The sequence below is a fragment of the Microtus oregoni genome, unplaced genomic scaffold, assembly GCF_018167655.1.
Source record: "Microtus oregoni isolate MIOR12 unplaced genomic scaffold, Mior012 000020F_ref0000438, whole genome shotgun sequence".
NCBI classification, from domain to species: domain Eukaryota; kingdom Metazoa; phylum Chordata; class Mammalia; order Rodentia; family Cricetidae; genus Microtus; species Microtus oregoni.
Window position 1 is genome coordinate 11,757,072 of NW_024543079.1, and position 21,817 is coordinate 11,778,888.

The following is a 21,817-nucleotide window of genomic DNA, read 5'->3' on the forward strand; positions in this document are numbered from 1 at the left end:
ATGGTAAGTGTCATATAAGGGTAAGTAAGATCTGCCCTCTTACCCTTCCTGTGTCAGTAAAGGAGCTGGGCATGGTGGACATGCCTTTAATCCCAACACTTGGGAGGCAGAGTCAGGTGGATCTCTGAGTTTGAGAACAGTTTGCAGAAATTTGTAGAGAACCCCTATCTCGAAACAAGTGTCTATAAAAGATAACAGCATCCTGTACAGAGTGCACCTTTAGATTCTCCCATTGTTGGTATATAACATCTCTGAGATGAGGCAGAAAAACTTGCAGAGGGAGGACATGATCCACGCTGTCCAGTTGCAAGTCTCTTCTGCCACCTCTACAGTGGTGCTTCTAAGACTACAAAGTGCACATTAAACTAGAAACTCTTTAGACGGCCACTAGCAATCATGGCTGTCCACTCCTGGTTATATTTATTCAGCTACTACCTGAACTCCTAATTGTTCACTTGTTCTGCTTGCCTCATCCGTCCCGGTGTCACTTTGGGGGCCTTGGTGTGCAGCAGCACCAGCAGCAGCAACCCCACATTAACTAATCAGGGCTGCGGTTAAAGGGGTACAATCCAGGGCTCTACCGCTCCAAGTCTCTAAACAATTCTTTCTGTAATTGACATATTGTCACACCAGCACGATTTCATGGCCTCCCCATAAAGCTATATGATTGCCTTTTATAGTCATATCAAGGTAGCAATGTGTTATACTATCTTCCTTACAAAAGTCGGCTTTATATTTCTTAACCTTAGCCCATTCTTTAGGTGTTTGGCTGTGGTAAACTTTAATGTGGGTGGCACTCCATTGAGAGATGATAACACTGTTTATCATAGGTGGACATTTGGGTAGCTTCTGTGCCCGGGTGACACGGTGGTATATTCCTGAACACGTCTTTTGAGGACGTTGGTGTGGAATGGCTAGATCATAGAGCACACCTGCTCTCCTGCAGAATAAGCTGCCAAAGAGATTTCCTGAGTAATTGTGTTGCTTCCTATCCTTGCCAGCCACCTAGTATTTTTCTTTCTTTTTTTTTTCTTTCCCGGTGGATGTGCAGTGATAATGGTAGTTGTGGTTATTTAAGACAGAGTCTCACTATGTGGTCCTGAGTGGCCTGGAACTTGCTTTGTAGACTAGGCTGTCTTTAAATTCGGAGATTCTCTTTCCTCTGTCTCCTGAGTACTGAGATTAAAGGTGTACACTTCCCTGCCCAGCTTTTATTGTTTTTTATTTTATTTTATACGAGTGTTTCAACTGAATGTTTGTATGTGTACCATACACATACCTGTGTCCACAGAGGTCAGAAGAGGGCATGAGATCTGCTAGAACTGGAGTTATAAATAAGTAGTTGTGAACCACCATGGAGGTACTAGGACTTGAACCCAGGTTCTTTGCAAAAGCAATAAGTTCTCTTAACTGCTGAGCCATCTCTAAGCCATCTCTACCCTTGCAGCTTTAAATAGCATATTTTGATGAATACTTTTTACTTGTAATGGTCAACAAACACATCAGGGTGTCTTGCTTTGTTTTTCTTTTATGCATCCTGCTTTTATATTCTGGTGTTTGGGGAATCATTTTGTTCTGTTTTGTTCTGTGACAATCTTAATGCTATCATACTGGTATCCAGCTTGATGCTCAGCCAGTACTCTCCACTCTTAACAAGTCCAGGGCCCAAAACCAGGGAATGATGCTACCCACTCATAGACTGGGTTTTCCCATGTCACTTAAGGCAAACAAGACCATCCCTACAGATACTCCTACGGGCCAACTTGATCTAAACATCCCCCATTGAGACTTTCCCTAGGTGGTACTAGGTAGGGTCAAGTTGACGATCACAGATGTGGTCTTGAGAGAGCACACATCATAGACGTAGTCATTTACTATAGACTACATTCTCATGTTTTTATTATTGCTCTTGTTAATCTGGGTGGGGTTTTTTTGCCTACTTTACTAATTAAACCTTCTTAGAGTAAATACTTCTAGGAAAAAGTGGAGTATGTATAGAATTTGATGCAATCTTGGTCTTAGGAACCTGTTGGGGTCTTACAGCACATTCCCCATACATAAGTAGAAATGACTATACCTTTTTTCATATGTAGAGCCAACTGATGTGACATCTTTAGCTGAGCCAAGCGTGGTGGTGCCTCAACACTCTAAGTGTTAGGAAGTCAGAGGCAAGCAGATCTCTGAGTTTGAGGTCAGCCTGGTTTACAAAGCAAGTTCCAGGACAGCCAGGGTTACACCGAAAACCTGTCTCAAAGAAAAGAAAAATAAACAAACAAAAAAACCAAAACAATAAAAACAAAGAAAAGATCATTCTTCCACTGCATTTCACTGTCACCTTTGCCAAGTATATATAGCTAAATTGGGGCAATGTTCTATATAAGATACTAATTCTGGACTTTATTTCCCAAAGTGTGTGTGTGTCATTATGCCATTATGCAGCGATTGCACCATTCCAGATACATTTATCTTGAACAGGTAAGGTGAGTTCTCTAGTTTCAGTCTTCGGGATTGTTTTTGATAGTCTAGGTCTTTTGCATTCCTGTAACCATTTTAGAAGTGTGTTCCTTTCTTGTTTGTTGGTGTGTATTTGTTTACTTACTTTAAGGCAGAGTCTCACTGTATAATCCAAGCTAGCCTCAAACTCAAAATACTGTTGCCTCAGCCTCCCTAGTACATAGATTAAGGCATGCGCCACCTTGTCTGACATTACTGTCTAGAAAAGTTCCATTGGGGTTTTGATTGGGATCTTGTGAACTTTCCCGGTGGTTTTCATCCAAGAGTGATTTTTGGCCTCCACAGTACAGTTGGCAATAGCTGGAGACATCTTTGGTTGTCATAGCAGTAAGGACGCTAATGGCATCTAAAATAAAAAGGCCAAGAAAACTGCTAAGTACACAGCTGTGCCCAGGGTAGGTCTCCATCAACAAATTATCATCTAGCTAAAATGTTGGTAGAACTGCTGTAAGAAACTGGATGGCCAGGCGATGGTGGCCTTTAATCCCAGCACTCGGGAGGCAGAGGCAGGCGGATCTCTGTGAGTTCGAGGCCAGCCTAGTTTACAAGAGCTAGTTCCAGGACAGGCTTCAAAGATACACAGAAACCCTGTCTCAAAAAACAGAAACAAAAGGAAAAAACTCTGAATTAGCATGCACTACTTGGGCCTTGTCTCTCATCTTACTATTCATTTTCTAAGTGGTTTATTGGTTTTATTTTTTCATTTTCACCTTTTAGATTATTCAAAAATGGGTATTATCCCATTTCTACTGACCTTGTAAGGCTATTCATTTACAATTCTTTAAAGAGCACATCCTCTAGATTTTTAACATGCATTTGATATCTTGATACAGTTCATCTGGTACAAATTATCTACCACTTCCTGGCTCTTATAGATTGCCAAAACCCATAACTTCACCCCCATTTTACTACAAAAGACTTGATGATGACTGGCATGTACACTTAACGCTGTGCTGGCCAGCTCTGTGCTACCTTCCATGCTTCTGTGTAGGTTAATTTTCCTACTCTACTTTTTCCTTTAGTTCATCCCTGACAGCAATGAATTCCCTCAGTTTATGGTCTGAAACCCAGGGCCTTGAGCCTGCTAGGCAGCACTCTGCCTCTGAGCTCAACCCCAAGCCATACCTTCATTTTTGAAAGCGTTTTTGTATGGCAAAAAAAATTCAAGGTTGGTAGTTGTCTTCTGGCCCATTAAAGAGGTTGCCCTAGTCACTTCTAGGTTTTGTCATGCTGTTGAGAAAGCATCTGTCAATCTTTTTCTACTGCTTTTTAGATTTTCCTTGTTGGCTAGGCGTAGTGGTACACACCTGTGACTCCAGCACCAAGAGGCAGAAGCAGGAAGATCCCAAGTGTGAGGCCAGAGTAAGCTATACAGAGAGACTGTCTCCTGCCCCCCAACTAGAAGAAAAAGTTTCTGTTTATTTGCCTTTGAGTCTCAGCAGAGTGACTATGGTAGGTTTGTATATGGTTCTCAGCAGAGTGACTATGGTAGGTTTGTGTATGCTTCTCTTACCTCGGTCAGTTTGGAATTTGCTGAGTTTCTTAAATCAGTGGTTGATTTCTTTGTTTTGAACTTTTCAGTTTTGCTTAGTTTTATGTCCTTTCTTCTGGGACTCACACATGAGACCTTTCAGTATATACCACGTACCTTTATCACATTGTTTACCATTCTTTTTTCTTTCTTGGCTTGACTTGGGGCAGTTTTTATTGATCTATCTTCCACATCATTAATCTTGTCTTTTGCTAAATCCATTTGCAACTAAACCTTATAATGTGTTCTTAGTGATAGGTTCTGTATTTCTTAACTCTATGTGTCCATTTGATTGGGGGGGGGGGGGCTTTTACTCAGAAAAGAAAGGTTTCTTTTTTCTTCCTAAGACAGAGTTTCTCTGAGTAGCCACTGGAACTCAAGGTGTAGACCAGTCTAGCCTGTCTCTGCCTCCCAAGTGCTGAGATTAAAGGTGCATTTGCACCACCACTACTGACTAATCTTGGTTTTTAAAGACCTTGGCTATTTAGGTTGCCTGTGGATCTGCTTGTATTGTCTTTCCTGTGGAGTTTCAGTTATATGCTCTTGTTTCTTCACATGTTCAGGAGCGTCTTACTGTATGTGAGAGAGTATATAAAAAGATGGTTGATGATTCCATGTAGTATTATCTTCCTAGAGGTCTCTGCCTTTCCGCTGTTAGGCTCATCACAAACAGGAACCAAGACTGAACTTAAAGAGGGACTGAGCTGAGTCACCAGCCAAGAGTTTAAGGCTTGGGGACAAACCTCCAGTTTTGTTCCTCTAGCTTTAAGGGACACCAAAATATCTCTTGGTTTCTGTCTCAGCACCAGCCTTCTTTCCAAAATCTTGTATTTTGAAGTTTCTCATAACTAGGTTTGTCTTTCCGGCCCCATGTGGCCATTGTGTTCTCCTTTTCTCCACTGACAGCTCTGTCCTGTGCAGACCCCCAAGGTGTGCCAAGTTATAGATGTACCACCAAGCTCTCTGAGCTGTAAGTCCACTCACCCTGAGCAGCTCCCTTCTCTGCTCCACTTGTCTTCATTGTTCTCTCGAGTGTTCAAAACTTTAAAAAATGTTCTTTGGGTGGATGTAATGACTCTTCTCCATAATCCAAACACTTGAGAGGCTGAGGCAGAAGGTTTGCCATGCTCTTGAGGACATCTTGTGCTATTGTTCAGACACACACGTGCGCGCCCAATAATTTTTGATTTTTCAGCCATCAATAAGAGTGCACTGGAGCCCTCTGTTGGTTCACAGGCACAGTCCAGCTCAGCTCTCTGGAATGGCCAGGTCTTGGTCTGTAAACACACTAGGTTCTTCTCGCCTGTCAGCCCTGTGGCCCCTGGATTTAGGAGTACTCACTCATGAGCTAGAGATGGACAGCCGAGGAGGAAAAATGCAAGCCCTCCAGACTGGATGATCACTAATCCAGCCATGGGTGATCACTCCATCCAATGCCAGCATTTTATAATGTTATACATTTATAGCTCCAGCTTTGACTTGGTCCGTAGTACCCTTGGGCCACAGTTTTGTGTCTTCCCAGCATGCTCTGTTTTCCTAAAGGAAATGTTTGAGGCTTATTTCTCTCCCCAAGCTCTGTGTTTATCTTTTTTTGTTCACTGAGTTTGAATTTCTCACAGGAAAGAAAGGCTTTCAGGCATTAAGCGGCTCAGCCTCTTCATTACCTCTAAACCTGTCTCCTTTGCTTTCCTGCTGCCATCCAGCTTTCTGTGCTGCAGCAATCTCTTCCCCCGTGATGGCTGTGGCAGTGTGCACTCCTGGTTTTCCATCCCTGGGCATACTTTACTTTCTTTTGTGTTTGTCAGCCTCACCCAGCTCTGATCCTTCCTCCATATTACCATCTGCATAAAGATCATAGCCTCCCAACCTCTGTGTCTCTGTCTCTCTGTCTCTCTCTCTCTGTCTGTCTCTCTCTGTCTCTCTCTCTCTCTCTCTCTCTCTCTCTCTCAAAACCCCCAGTGACAAGAACAGGCAAAAGGAATCTTAAGAGAGAGAAGTCAGAATTATAGAGGAAGAGGGATCAATGTAAAGGACATGGGAAAGCCTTCTCGGCCGCTAGAAACATTTTCTGTCTTGCTTTGGGTAGTGTTTATGCAGGCCTCAACATACGTGAGAACTCACTGACCTGTACACCAAGACTGTGTTTTTTCTGTATATCCCTCTTCTTTCAGCAGCCCAGTAAGGAGTTAGAACTCCGTCTCTAGCCTAGCCCAGAACCTTATTCATTTGCCCCTACGTAATGGTTCAGGCATGCTATTTTGAAACTCAGTTCTGGCTCTCCTAGGGATGTGACTTTCCCTGCTCACTTAGAACCTAAACTTAGGTCTGTCCTAATAGCTAGAGACTGCGCTGCTTGCTTACATCCTTCACTGAGCTGAGGATACTCCAAGAATAGGAGCCAGTTCGTTGCGGTTCCCTTACAATGACTGGCACCTTGGACTCCATAAATAGTGGGTGGATGGATGGATGGAATGATGGACAGATGGACAGACCTTCACTTTGTATTTGCTTTGAGCTTGACACTCTTTACTGAAAAGCTTCCCTCTTCCAACCTACAGGATGTTTCCTTAGTGAGGGAGAAGACAGTTGTGCAATGGCGGTGTTTGACACTCCTGAGGAGGCCTTTGGCATCTTACGTCCAGTCTGTGTTCAGCTTACCAAGGCCCAGACAGTGGAGAATGTGGAACATCTGCAGACACAGTTACAGGCCGTGAGTGATATTGCCCTTCAGGAGCTACAGCAGTACGTCCTCTTCCCCTTACGATTTGCCCTGAAGACCCCAGGGCCCAAAAGAGAGCGCCTGGTCCAGAGTGTGGTGGAGTGCCTCACCTTCGTCCTCTCTTCAACATGTGTGAGAGAGCAAGAGCTTCTCCAGGAACTCTTCTCGGAACTTTCAGCCTGTCTGTACTCTCCCAGCTCCCAAAAACCTGCAGCTGTGTCGGAGGAGTTGAAATTGGCTGTGATCCGGGGACTTAGCACCTTGATGCACTCAGCTTACAGGGACATCATTCTGACTTTTTATGAGCCCTCCATTCTGCCTCGGTTAGGATTTGCTGTATCTTTACTGTTAGGCTTGGCAGAGCAGGAGAAGTCAAAGCAGATTAAAATTGCAGCCTTGGAGTGTTTACAGGTCCTCCTCCTTCAGTGCGATTGTCAGGACCATCCGAGGCCCGTGGGGGGACTGGAGCAGCAACAGCAGCTGGGAGATTTGTTGGCGTCTTTCCTACCTGGAATCTCAACTGCACTGACCAGAATCATCACAGGAGACTTTAAACAAGGTCACAGTATTGTTGTGTCTTCCCTAAAGGTCTTTTACAAGACAGTGGGCTTCATCATGGCTGATGAACAGCTCACAAGGATCCCCAAGGCTGGAGCAAACCCTGCAGTTGAGCCCAGAGTGGCAGCCCTGATGATTCACAGGGAAGCAGACTGGGTAAAAAGCACTGGGGACAAGTTGGCGATCCTTATTAAAAAGATAATTGAGAGTGTCTCTGTTCACCCTCACTGGAAGGCAAGGCTGGAGCTGGTAGAGCTTGTGGAGGTCCTGCTTCTGAAGTGCAGTCAGACCCTGGTTGAATGCACTGGTCCCCTCTTGAAGGTGTTAGTTGGTCTAGTAAATGATGAAAGTCCTGAAGTCCAGGCGCAGTGCAATACAGTGCTAAGGCGTTTTGCAGATCAGAAAGTAGTGGTGGGCAGCAGAGCCTTGGCTGACATCTTGTCAGAAAACCTGCATGCACTTGCCACATCTCTTCCCCGCCTAATGAACACACAAGACGACCAGGGCAAGTTCTCTACTCTTTCCTTGTTACTGGGGTATCTAAAGCTATTGGGCCCCAAAGTGCATGTGATTCTCAATTCTGTTGCCCACCTGCAGCGCCTTTCCAGAGCACTTGTCCAAGTACTAGAGCTAGAGGTGGCAGACGTCAAGATGGTGGAAGAGCGGCGCTGGAACTCCGACAACCTGAGTGCTTCTCCAGAGGCCTCAGATGCGCGACCGTGGAGCCGAGTCCAGAGGAGATATTTCCGCTGCTTCACTGATGAGAGGGTCTTCCTGCTCCTGCGGCAGATCTGTCAGCTCCTTGGTTACTATGGGGACCTGTATTTGCTTGTCGATCACTTTATGGAACTGTACCATGCATCTGTAGTTTACCGAAAGCAAGCTGCCATGATCCTTAATGAACTGGTTGTAGGGGCTGCCGGGCTGGATGTAGAAGATATTCATAACAAATGTACAAGCATAGGCCCAGAGGAACTGAGAGAGATTGTGAAATCTATATTGGAGGAATACATAAGCCAAGAAAACTGGTACTTGGTTACCTGTATTGAAGCTGAGGAGGGGGAGGAAATGACAGTGAAGCCTCCTGGCCTCCAGGCCATCACATCTGGTGCACACACCTGCCACGTTGTGTCTTTTCCAGCCTCGTCAAAGCCGAGCCCCACTATCTGCTCCATGAACAGTAACATCTGGCAGATATGCATTCAGCTGGAAGGGATTGGCCAGTTTGCTTATGCATTACGAAAAGACTTCCGTTTGCTTTTGATGTCAGCCCTCTATCCAGTACTGGAGAAGGCTGGAGACCAAACCTTGCTCATTAGTCAAGTGGCTACTAGCACCATGGTAGCCATCAGCCATGCTTGTGGCTATAACTCCGTACAGCACCTGATCAATCAAAATTCAGACTATTTGGTGAATGGTATCTCTTTAAATCTGCGTCACCTTGCTCTGCACCCTCATACCCCAAAAGTCTTAGAAGTCATGCTTCGGAACTCAGATGCTAGCCTACTTCCTTTGGTAGCAGATGTGGTTCAAGATGTCTTGACCACCCTGGACCAATTTTATGATAAGAGAGCTGCTTCCTTTGTCAGCGTTCTGCATGCTTTGCTGGCAGCATTAGGTACATTGAAAGCCTTTTTTGATGCCAGTTGAGGAGATAGGAGCCAAGATCCTGGTTTGCCTAGTCTTATTCCGTGTTCAGGAATGTGCTATGGAGGACATTGGGAAGGTTGTCTCTCCAACCCCACAGGGCACAGGGGATTGTCAGACTACAGTGTTGGTTTTTATACTTGGAATATTTCTGCTGTTTATTGAGCCCTGCTCTGTGTCAGGATATAAACCACACAGACTAGGTAGAAACAGCATTTTTTATTTTACAAATAAGAAAAACCAAGGCTCAGTGAGATCCTGTTCAGCCAGGGTCACACTATTAATAAGGGATAAAGTTGGATTTGTGGCTAGTTTATTCTTCCCAATATACTATGCTGCTACTGGTGCTTCTTAGAGCTGGCAGCATCTGTGCTGGGAGAGGGCAGGAGCAGCAGGAAGCACTCAGCCACCGAGAGCTGGGACAGCAGATAGAACCTTTCTTTCTTTGGTTGGGGTTGGCTCTGGGGATTGAACTCAGGGCCTACATAGGCTAAGGTGTTGTACCACTGAGCTACATCCTCAGCCCTCTAGAATTTTTCTGATGATGGTTATCCTCTGTCTCTTTTGCCCAGTGCAATAGCCAGTAACCATGCATGACTAAAACTACTAGGGAGTTGAACTTTTTGTTTCTTTGTTTTTGTTTAGTTTTTCAAGACAGGGTTTCTCTGTGTAACAGTCCTGGGTGTCCTGGAACTCACTTGGTAGACCAGGCTGGCCTCAAACTCACTGAGCTCTGTCTGCCTCTGCCTCCCAAGATTATAGGTGTGAACCATTATGTTTCAGCAAGGAATTGAAATTTTAATTTTGTTTCATATCTTAGCCACATGGACCTTACTGGACAGCAGTAATCTAGAAGCTTAAAAACATTTATTATTTTATGTGTTTGAGTGTTTGCCTGTATACGTGTATATGCCTACATGTGTGTGTTTAGTGCCTACAGAGGCCAGAAGAAGGCACTATATCTCCAGAACTGGAGTTATAGTTGGTGTAAGCCACCATATGGGTACTAGGAATTAGAACTGGGCCTCCTGGAAGAGCAACCAGTGTTCTTAACTGCTGTACCATCTCTCTAGCCCCTTGTTCTTCTTTTTAACCTTTTTTTTAAAGTAAAAAAAAAAAGATTTATTTACGTGTATGACTGTTGTACCTGCATGTGTGTCTGTGCACCACATGCCTAGAGGCCAGAAAAGGGAGTCTGATCCATTGGACCTGGAATTATAGACAGCTGTGAGCTGCCATGTGGGTGCTAGAAATTGAACGCAGTTCCCCTGAAAGAGCAGCCAGTGTTCTTAACCACTGAGCCATCTCTCCAGCCCCTTCTTTTAATTGTACCAGTTGACTTAATTGTCTCATTTATATTTTGATCCTGCTGGGTGCTTTCTAGGGATGTTAGCCACCTTTAGCATGGCATGATTTTCTACCATGAACAAAAGCCAGGCTTGGAAGGATTTTACCTGTAATCCCAGCTGCCAGGACACTCAAGCAGAAGAACTCATGATGTATATAGCAAGACCATGTCTAATAAATAAATAAATCCCTCAAGTGAACAGTTAATCATAAAATGAAAAACAGTGAGCTCTGTCCTGGTGCTTTTATCCAAAGAGCATATCTCCAGTACTGCCCATAGCCTATGAGGCAGAGGAAAAGGTCCTTGGCCTCATTCTGTCAGGTGAAAAGGCCAAGATCCCGTGAGAAACTTTCTCAGGAGAGGTGACTGGGGCAGGGACCATGCTCTTCTCTGGGGCGACACTTCATTGTTCACTCATTCATTCATGACCACTCACGTACCGCGCGGATGCTCTTTCTTTACTCATAAAGATGCTACACCAAGTAGTGAGGGTACAGCAGTGAACAAGATCACATACGCAGCTTTCTTGCTACTGAGAGACTTCAGCTGCTGATAAGCACTTTGAAGGACACTAAAGCCTCGTGTTAGGGAGGAGCTGGGATAGGCTACTCAAGGTTGCACTGTCAGGGAAGGCCTCTCTGGGAAATTCAGCTAAGGCTGATACTGGAAGGAGGAGGAGGCTGCGAGGTGTACAGGGCTGCATCACATCCCACTGAGTCATGACACTGACTTTAACCAGACCTTTCTTGCTTGACATTAAAAAAAAGAATGTTTCTCTATCTTTTTGCCTTCAATATTATCAGTAGCATAAATTCCTAAAAGAAATGCTTGTTCAAAGAGTTTTACATTTAAATTTTTGATTGAGAGTATCAAATTGCTCTCCTAAGAGATTGTACCAATTTAAGCTCCATCAGCAATGTAAAAGTGCCAATTTTGCCACACCCTCACCCATACTGTCTTATTACTGAGCCTTTGATCTTTGCTAATCCAATAGGAGAAAAATTGCACCTTATTATAGTTGTAATTTGCATTAAGAGTGAGGTTGAGCTTCTTTTCATACGTTTAAAACCCATTTGTGAGCAAAGACATTTTCCAGTCTGACACTAGCTTTGAATGTAAAAATAATCTGCAGTGTGTGGACTCCCTGCAGTTATAATGCTGGGACTAGGCTTTACCCATTTGGGGTCCAGCGCCTGAGAGTTCACCCAGAGCCTAATATATACCTGGGAATGGGGCACTGAAGAAACGGCATGCTTAGCTGTGCATGGAGCACACGTCTTTGCTCCTAGCACTCAGGAGGCAGGGGCAGGCAGATCTCTGCCTTGTCTCAAAATTCAATTTAATTTAGAAAGGATGCTTAACTCCACATGTAGGAGCCTCCAGATACCAGCCAGGAAACTGTCCTCTCAATCATTTGTTCCCTGATACTCCCAGGTGCCTGAAGCACCTCCCTTCTGCTTTCTGGCTCTGGGCAGTTGCTCCTTATTGAAAAGGAGACTAGCAGGTGCTAAAAGTGACAGTCTTTCTCCTGCTGTTGACAGAAGGGAGGGAGGGCACCGGCCAAGAGGCTGTGGGATTGGGGATGTTATTGCTTTATTCTTTAAGTATTCAGAACCTTTTGGAATTAAAGACTTTGAAGGGTCTCAATACCTAGGAATGACTGAAATTAGAACTGCTGTAGTTAAGTAAGGAATTTAGACCCTGGTGGACACCCCACACTCACCCTGACTTCCTGGTTTCCCCTTTGTGATTGCTACAGAGGCCTAAGGCCCCTCAGGGCACAGTTGGAAACCACTGGAGTGGTTTAAGGTTTATTCTGTGGTGACATGTCAGAGGCACTGGAGCATTTTCTGTTAAGGAACCCATGTAAGGCTGCCCATTCTCCCAGTACTGCAGAGCCCATCGGACAGGGAGCGTATCCTGTCCTCGGAGTTGCATCACTTGTGTTTGTCCTCAAACACACTGCATATGTTTGAGTTCCAACCCTGTGCTGTGGCATGTTAGAGTCAGGAGTTCCAGGGTGAAGATTCACATACCAAACCACACGAAAAATAAATACCGTTACAAAATACAAAGGGAAAGAGCTTTGTGCTGTGTAAGGGACAGCTTTCCTGGGAATGTTCTGATTGTTCTGAAATGTGCAGTGATTTGGAATTAGACAGGTGTAGAGCAGGAGAAAAGTATTCTGGTCATTCAAGAGCAGCAGCATGTATGAGTTCTAAGGCAGGAAAATACCTTGTGTACTGGAGCCACTGGAAGTTGGCAAGTTAGGAGGCAGCCGACTGACGTGGTAGAAGGTGGGGTTGCAGTGCTGGTGCCTGTCACTAATCACGAGTCATGATAACATTTTCTTGCAGCCCGCTGGTTCCCAGATGCAGGTTCTACTGGGCAGCTCCAGCCGTGCAGTTTAGAAGAGGAGGGAAGGCAAATGCCAGCAGCTCGCCAGGCTAGTGCCACAGCAGAGGACATCGAGCAGTTTGTGCTGAACTACCTCAAAGAGAAGGACATAGCAGAAGGGAATGTTTCTGACCTTGAAACTGAGGAAGGTAATTGCTGTTTGGTTTCACTAGCTCCTTTTTGAACCAATCATTGTGAAAACAATAAAATGTCATTCCAGAAAGTGGAAGAAAAGTTGCCCTAAACCCCACTATACTCACAGCTGTTCGTGTGTGTGTGTGTGTGTGTGTGTGTGTGTGTGTGTGTATGTGAGTAAACTTTTCCCATTCCTTTTATTTAAAAAAAAAACTATTTACATGGTAGCAGCCATAGTTTTGTTTGTGCTGATGAGGATTGCACTGGGACTCACTACCACTGGACTGTACCTAGTGCCTCTGGCTCCAACGTCTAAATGTCCCATATCCTTCGTGTTTAGTCATAAAGGACACTCCAAGTTTTCAGAGTCATCGTTGGGGTGGCAGCTACCAAGAGTGCATCCCCCATGTGAAGTTAAGGTTGCCTGCAGCCTTGCTGTGATACAGTGTGCCAAGGGATAATTCTCTGTGTGTGACCTTTTCTTCGTACTTGCATATCTGTAGCACAAGAAATAAAAACCCAGAGACAGATAATTGGGTTTCAGATTGAGGGTAAAAAAATACAACATACAGCCCCTGGCTCTTACCTCTACCTCAGTCTGAAATGACAATCCTGCCTCCAGGAATCTCAGAATGAGACTGTGTCTGAGAACTCTCTCCTCCTGTCTTATATTCCTCTCTAGTGCTAGGGTTAAAGGCATGCACCACTACCGCCTGGTTTCTGTGGCAAACTAGTGTGGCTACTGGGATTAAAGGTGTGTGTCACCACTGCCTAGTCTGTAAGGCTGACCAGGGCAGCTGTTTTACTCTCTGATCTTTGGGCAAGCTTTACTTATGAAAATACAGATGAAATATCACTACACATATCTCTAGAAATTCTCACAAGTAGGGTTTCTACATCCAAGATAAGAGCATCAGCTAGTGCTGACCAGATTGCCTTCCAGACAGTCTTAGCAGTCTGCACCTTCCCAGCAGTGGTGATTGCCTGCTTCACTTGCCAGTGTTAGCAAGTTAATAATGGCTCATTATTTTACTTTGCATGTCTTTGATTAATGCCCAAGTTGGGTGTGTTTCTTTATGCTTCTTCCTATCATTTTTTTCTTTCTTGGGCCCATTGTCTATTCATGGACTTCATCTATTCCTTTATTGGTAGGGAACGATTGCGGTGTTTTTCTTACATATATATGATAGAGGAAAAAGAGAGTTCAAGCCAGTAGGAGCTCTGGCCTCTTGTTTTATTCACAAACTCAATCTGGAGCTTTAGGTCATGGAAGGATTAATAAATTATTAGAATCGCCTCTGCAATAAAATGCCAAGTCATAATGAGCTTGGTGGTCCCAGAACTATCCTAAATCGAACTGAGTCCCAAATTAGTTTGTTAGGTTGAAGTGAGCAGATTTCTTTTTTTCATTTTTCCCATCTGTGCTCTTATTCTGGTGAGCTGGAGCCAAAACGTCCAGGATAACAGGAAAGTATAGCTCACGGCCATGAATGCAACAGATTCCTTGTGAGCAGTGGCAAGCAGTACAGGTCCAAACTCTTTCCCACAGCCAGCGCTCTGGTTATAACCTTCATGCTTTTTCTTCTGTTTCTCTGCTGAGCCAGCCTGAACCTTCCTGTGAATCACACTCCACCCAGTCCTACATCTCTGAAGAGGGATGTGAGTTGGCCTTTCATGATCAAGGCTGCCACTCTAGTCCAAGATCCAAACCCAACAATAAATCTGCTCTTCTGTGATTAAGGTCTTCTGGTTCTGGTGAGGGAATGCAGTCAAAAAAGTGCTTGCTGTGCAAGCATAAGGATTCAAGTTTGATCTTCAGAAGTCACATAAGAAGCCTGACATGGTAGCATGGGCTTGTAATCCCAGTACTCAGGCTGTGAAGATAGGCAGGTCCCCAAGCTCTCTGGCCAGCTAGCCTAGCCTACTCAGTGAGCTCCAGACCAGTTTCTACCAGGTTTGGAAAACAAGGTGGATAGCTTGAACAAAACACAAGTTTGATTTCTAGCTTTTCCAAGCACACACACATGCACGCACCCACCCATCCACATGGATATACACAAACACACAAAGATCTGCTTCTGTTTGATAGCTGCTAGGATCAGTTGGCATGAATCAAACCTTCCTCCAATATCAGAAGCTCACATTCCTGAAAAGCACTCCACAACACGCAGATTCAAACAACAGATCCTCCTCTGAGGAAGAAGCAGTCTAGCCCTGTTACTTTTGCAATTAGCATTTTTATGGGTATTCGACTTCCTTGACTTTGTAAGATTGTTTGTCCTAATACAGGTTTGGCGTGAATGTTCTGTTTAACTATGTAAAGGCAGCTTATACAGTCAAGGTCCCTTTCTCTGAGAAAGCCAAATATTTCACAGATGCATCTCCCTTCATCCTCTCAGCATCTAGCAGAGACTATATCCTCTATTATAAGGTTCAGGTTTTCTAGCAGAGGAATCTGAACCCAGAAAAAGTTAAGGGGAGCAGTGCTCAGCTCAGTGGAAATGCTCACTCACAGCTGGTAATAGAACATTTGAACAAGGTGGGCCTGTAGACAGGAAATTCCTGCAGGACAGAGATGAGGCCTGGGGTTCAGACAGCTGGCAAGTCTTGTTGTTCAGTTTCCATCATCATCTTCTCAAGCAGTACTAGGCAGGGAGAGCTGAGAGCTATGCCATCCTCTTTACTCACTCTCCTAGTGGCAGAAGATATGCCTTATCCCTTTGGTGCAGGCGAGGTGATGCACGGTGAAAGGAGGTATTAACAGGTTGTGGAGTCTCCCTGGTCCAAGCCCTACATCTGAGCATTGCACCAGGCTGCCCTAGAACTTCAAATCTCAAACGAAGATAATAAGGTTTTGGTGTTGGTCGTCTAAACATCTTACAAGCCCAGTAGAGATGATCAGCTTTGGCACTCTGTGGTCAAGGGATGAATCAAAAAGGAAAGGAGACAACAGAGAAAAGGCCACCCAGGGCACTACCCAACCTGGGGCTCCAAATTAGAACTGTGCCCTAAAACAGTTTTAAGTCATCTATCATTCCATGGCCTACCCCTCCCAGTACATTGTTATTCTTCCTCTCATGCAAAAACATATTATAGAGCCTGTGCTGTATCTGCAAATGTGGGGTGACAGGGTAGGAAAGGAAGTGGGGTACCACTCACTATGTAACCTTGGCTGATCTCAGACTCTGATATCCATGTGCCTCTGCCTCATGAGCATTAGGGTTAAAGGCACGCACCACCACTCCTAGTGAACTTCTTGAGTTGTTCAGTTTGACGTAAATTCCTTATGATGCATCTTTACACATTTTCCTCTAAGTCCTTGTCTCATTTAGGGTTCTATTGCTGTGAAGAGATGCCTTGACCACGGCAGATATTATAAAGAAAAACATTTAGTTGGGTTTGGCTTACAGTTCAGAGGTTAGTCCATTATCAACATGGTGGGAAGCATGGCAGCATGCAGGCAGACACAGTGCTGGAAAATGAGCTGAGAGTTAGTTCTGCATTTGGATTGACAGGCAGCCGAAAGAGAATCACACTAGGCTTAATTTAAGCATCTGAACCCTCAAAGCCTGCAACTAGTGACACACTTCCTCTAATAAAACTATACCTACTCCAACGAGTCCACACCCCACTCCCTGTGAGCCCTATGGGGTCATTTTCTTTCAAACCACCACAGTCCTATTCTGGAGTCTAAAGCTATCTGTCAAGCTGGATTTTTCTAAAGCATTGTCACTAATTCTGTTCTTTCAGAGGAACAATCATCTCCCCCAAAAGTGGATGAGAATGACACCCTTCCAGATGTGGAGCCACCACTGCCAGTACACATCCAGATAGCCAAGGATGTGATGGAGCGCTGTATCCACTTATCATCAGATAAAAATCTGAAAATCCGCCTGAAGGTCGGTGTGTGGCCCTTTTCTTCATTCATAGAGCAGCAGGTGTGAGATGTGTTGTGGTCAGTGGTAACTGGATAAACAAGCAAATTTCCTCATCTCCTGGCCCGTGTGTGATGTCCATGAGAAAGAAGCATCAAAAGGGGTCTTTCTATGGGACAGCAGTTTTAACATCTTTCTGTGTCAGCCCAGATACCAAGAGGGAGCTGAGTCCCCTACCTTGAAAACCACAGAGCCTGACAGGTTCACTGAGTCTCCAAGGCAAGGAATACTATGTGCTTTGAATGGTGACCATTTCTGTGCTGACATAATGCAGGATGCAGCTTTTAATATTTTAAGGCAGTTGTTCTTCGGAGCACTTATCTTTGTTTTTGTTTCTATTTTCATCATAGAAAAAACTAACACTTTCTGTAATTTGACTTCCTCTTATGTCAGCAGCTCCCAAACAAGCCCTGATCCCAAGGACTGAGCCACGTGAGTGACTTTGTCAAAGGACCATTGGGAGGGAGAAATCTCATAATCACTCTAAAAAGTTCTTAAGCCCAAGAAAAGCATCGCTTCTCCACACCTCGAGGAGGGAGAACAACTGCTTTAGTTGCTCAGTGGCCTTGTTAAAGGATGGAAACCCTGATCTGCAAGTTACCTCAGGGTCAGAGTCTGTGTTAGGGAGTTTTTTCAGTCTTCCTGAGACATCTGCCCATTACACATTCGACAAGCACTGGGGGCAGGAGTACATGTGATACACAAAGCTTCAGTTTGAGTGCCTAGAAACTATTTGTCAACCTTCTAAATACTCTACATCTTTCTGGCACCTGTGTACACACTGCAGTAACTAAGAGTATCAGTTGGTGCCTGCCATGGTTGTGCACACCTTTAATCCCAGCACTTAGGAGGCAGAGGCAGGCAGATCTACGTGAGTTCCAGGATAGCCTAGTCTACAAAGTGAGCTCCAGGACAGCCAGGGCTGCACAGTGAAACCTTGTCTTGGATAAAAAAGAGTGTCAGTTGGGCTAGCAAGATGGCTCAGCAGGCAAAACTGCTTGCCACACATTAGAACCAACTCCCAAAACTTCTATATTCGTTCTGTTGCACACACATACTCTGGTACACAGATGTACACACAGACACATCATACAAATACTAAATCTTTTAGAAGCCTGTTGGTGTAAGATCCACATAGTTGAGTTAAGATGATGCCTCTGTTCTTTACTAGCCATGTGACCTTGAATTTTGAACCTTTGCATCATCATGAGGAAAGAGGGGACAAGGATGTCACCCTCACAGGATTGCTCATATAAAAATACGGGAGCCTGACGTATGGTGTAGACACTCATTCATTCCCTCCCTCCCTCAGCCCTCATGCAGGACTTACGGAAGACAATGGCACAAAGCAAAAAGAGCCCTTTTCCCCTGGATCTCTCTGTTTATTGTGGGGAAAGGGCAATACACACATATATCCAAGTTTGGGAGGTTCTAGCGAGATAATGAACAGGCACCATGATAGAGAAGGGTAATCTATCCATGAAGCAGAGCTTGCTTTCTGATTCCAACTAGCCAGCTAAGCGGGCCTCTGAGGTGACAACATTTCTAAAGGTTAAAGAACTGGCTATGTAAAGGGACAAAGCAAAGAGAACTTTCTAGGTATGGGGGGAAATAGGCATTTTTGAATCCATGAGCTAAAATGCAGCTTGTCCAGACAGTGACACCAAAGCCATCGGTGCTGCACTCTCGCCCTTTTCTGTCCCACTAAGCTTTCTCTCCACCTGCTGAGATGTGGCCTCCTCTATTCTATGCCCTTGATGTGGGGTCAGCTGGTTGTAGAAAGCTGGTAAGACTCCATTGGCCAGCGTCACTCTGCCTTTCTGACTCAAGAGCACATACCCTGTGCACTCTTTGTGGGTACCCATTCTTGCAAAGCCTGTGTTGGCTGCTGTACTGACCACTACCTACAATTGATGCCAGCTGTCAGTGTTCAGTAGTAGACTAAAAGATCAGTGTACTGTTTAGGCTAGCCCAAACCTCTCTGGTAAGATTGGATAGCCCTCAGTTTCCTGCCTGATTCTCCTGATAGCAACAAGACTTGAGCCCACCATCTTCTCAGCCTCCTCCTCCTCCCTGCTTCCTGTTTCTTTCGGTGGCACCGCTGCTCTTTTCCTCCACCTGACTGTGAGTATCTCCGTTGAAGTCACAAGTGCTGCTGAAGTCAAACAGGGTTCAAAACCTTTCTAGAACATGTTCAAATCCTTTTGTGGTTCTGCCGACATCATGTGATCACATCTTTGCCATGAGCTCCTAAGGGCTTCATCACTTCTTCCCAATCCCCTTCAAATGCCTTCTTTACTCAGCAACTAGGATGACCTTCAGAAAACATGGATGTGTCCTGTCATTTCCCTACTAAAACACTTGGAAATGCCCCAGTATACTTAGCACAAAATAAAAGATTCTTAACATGACCTTTTATGGTCCAGCTCCATCTCGCTCTCATTTCTTAAGCAGAGAAAGCTCTGGGGCTTTTTAGTTTTGAGTTATTGTTTTGGTTTGGTTTGGTTTTTGTTTGTTTGACTTTTGTTTTGTTTTGGTTTTGATACTAGGGATGGAACCCAGGAGTGGCACCAGCTCTGCAGCACTCTGCCACCAAGGTCTACCCCAGCCGCAGGGTCTTCTTCCTTGTAGGCCAGCTGTAGGGACCCTCACTGTGCACTGAACTAGTGCCTGCTCATCATTTGTGTCTCCTTTTAGAAGCCATTCCTGAGAGACACCTTGCTTTAGAGATTTCATCTCTTTGTATTACATACTTTACGGTCTTTCTTGACACAGTAGCTAATCTTTTCTCTATTGAATGGTATCTAAGGTCTTTGCCAGCTGACTCTAAACTCCATGAAGGCAAGGAAGTATACATATTTTTTCCTTGTGTATTTGTATGGCTCTAATACCTGGCCTGGACTGAAGTCAACAGGAATAGCCAAATCTCAAGGAAATTGGGTTCATGCTGTTTCAGAACTAAAAGGTGTATCAAGTTTCTGTTACTGTTTTAATGCATTTCTAGGGCTCACTTTGTTGAACAGGGACTTGGTCCCAGGCATCTGGTTTTAAGCCCCTACTGCCTGTTGAAGTCCTGTATTTTCTTTCAGGTCTTGGATGTGCTGGGTTTGTGTGTGGTGGTTCTACAGTTCCATAAGAACCAACTCCTCCCCCTGGCTCATCGGGCCTGGCCTTCACTCGTGCACCGACTCACAAGTGATGACCCCCTGGCAGTCCTCAGAGCCTTCAAGGTACTGACCCAGTCTTCTGCATTACTTCTCTTTATTTGACCTCTGGACATGGACCTTAAAGAAAGTAAAGAAAAATAAGAAAAGCACAGAAAAGATTAAATGACACTTTCTTTAGAATTTAAAACTGAGTGATCTCATAAAATCAAAGGCCACCTGTATTCACTGAGCATCTCTTGTGTGCCAAGCAGAAGGCTTGGCATTGTCCACATGGAAGTTCATGTTATAGTAACCTGCAAGGCACTTATTACTTCCATTTTTGGCCAAGAAAGAAAAAAAGTCAGCGATGATAACATACTTTGGAATTCTACAGCTAGTAAGGGGTAGAACCCAGGTCAGGCTCATTCTCAGTAAATCATATGAAAGACCTGATGACAGCCCACTTCTGCCTAGCCCAAGCCCACAGTCACCCATTTTCAGGAGTAATTTAGGTACAATTTTGTCAAGGATGAAATAGAACTCTGGTGAAGGCCTTTGATAAGCTACAGCCCTGTAGAGATATCATTCTCCCTGGTTAGTTTGGCTTATATTAGTGCATGAATTTTCACTTATTTATTTATATCCTTCCTTGTTCTAAAAAGCACTTAATGGCGTCCTACAGAGATACGTTTGCCATGCAAGACAGCATAAATTAGAAGTGGATGAGCAAGATGAAGCAGAGGGAAGAGATGTGGAGGGGCAGCAGATGGAAACTGTAAATGCAGTCAGTATGCCTGGCAGAGATAGTCTGGTTTTCTGTAAGATTCTATAATAGATACTAAGCCAGAATACCAGCTTATTTGAGGGACATAATTGTTAATGTTAATACCAAAGCAAAATGCATGAAATGGTGTGTGTGTGTGTGTGTGTGTGTGTGTGTGTGTGTGTGTTAAGAGGGAAGGAGAAGAGAGAGAAGGTATGTGTGTAGAGAGAAAGGGGAAAGCAGAGAGAGAAGTCAGTATTATTAAATCTTACTCAGATGTACTATTTCCCTTTATGAAAATTAATAGGTTATTTGAAATGAGAGCCAGCCAGTGTAGAAAAATGAAAACATACTAAGACGTGTGTGCTGCAAGCAAGACTGCTTTTTCCACATGCAGACACATTAATAGTGCTTTACCTGAAATCATGTGATACAGCTAAGGGCCCTTGAGATGAGAACCTTACTCTGCAGACTGGACAGACACTGTGAGCCCATTATGCCTTGCTTACTGATTCTTAAAGAAATTCCTATCCTCCTGTTCACTCAGTCTTGTGCAGCGGGGCAAAACATTTCAATATGTTCTGCTACAGAAAGTTTAAACGACACATGCAAAGAGACTGCCTGTTGTGAAAGATAGAAAAAGGGTGATGTACATGAGAGATTATGCAGTTGAACAGACGGAACGCAGAGATGGCTCCAGCCACAGGGACCAGCCTTGGCTTAGCCAGGGACCATAGCCTGGTCACCATCTTCCTGATGCCTGCACATGGCAGCTGCTGAGCCTCAGAGTTTATGTTTGCTCAGCTAGTGAGAGTTAAAGCCCAAGTCTTCTCAAGGGATGTTAGGAAGATTCCAGAGATGATCTATGTGAACTGCTTTAAGTGCTCTCTCTCTCTTATCAAAAAAAAGAAAGGAAATCAAGGTATTAATCATATTATTCCTCCACCCCAAACTCCCTCTGAATTACTCTCCATGTAATCTGTATTTATGGATAGAAGAATCTATGCCTTGGAAGCAGAGACCTCTGAATTCATAACTGTCAGAATCACAAACCATGGGCAAGGAATTAACAGCAATAATTCCATTTTTTTTTCCTAAATAGAGTCCTAGATAGAATTGAATTA

General features: G+C 44.4%; 1 protein-coding gene across 1 annotated transcript in view; it reads left to right on the plus strand.

Moving 5' to 3' along the window:
• Positions 1–21,817, plus strand: part of Tti1 (TELO2 interacting protein 1) — a 46,339-nt gene that overhangs the window by 12,349 nt on the left and 12,173 nt on the right. Inside the window, exons 2-5 of the mRNA XM_041670308.1 lie at positions 6,604–8,940; positions 12,675–12,863; positions 16,600–16,748; positions 19,874–20,014. Of these exons, the coding sequence (XP_041526242.1) occupies positions 6,639–8,940; positions 12,675–12,863; positions 16,600–16,748; positions 19,874–20,014 (2,781 nt within the window). The 5' untranslated portion in view covers positions 6,604–6,638. The remainder of the gene's footprint in view (positions 1–6,603; positions 8,941–12,674; positions 12,864–16,599; positions 16,749–19,873; positions 20,015–21,817) is intronic.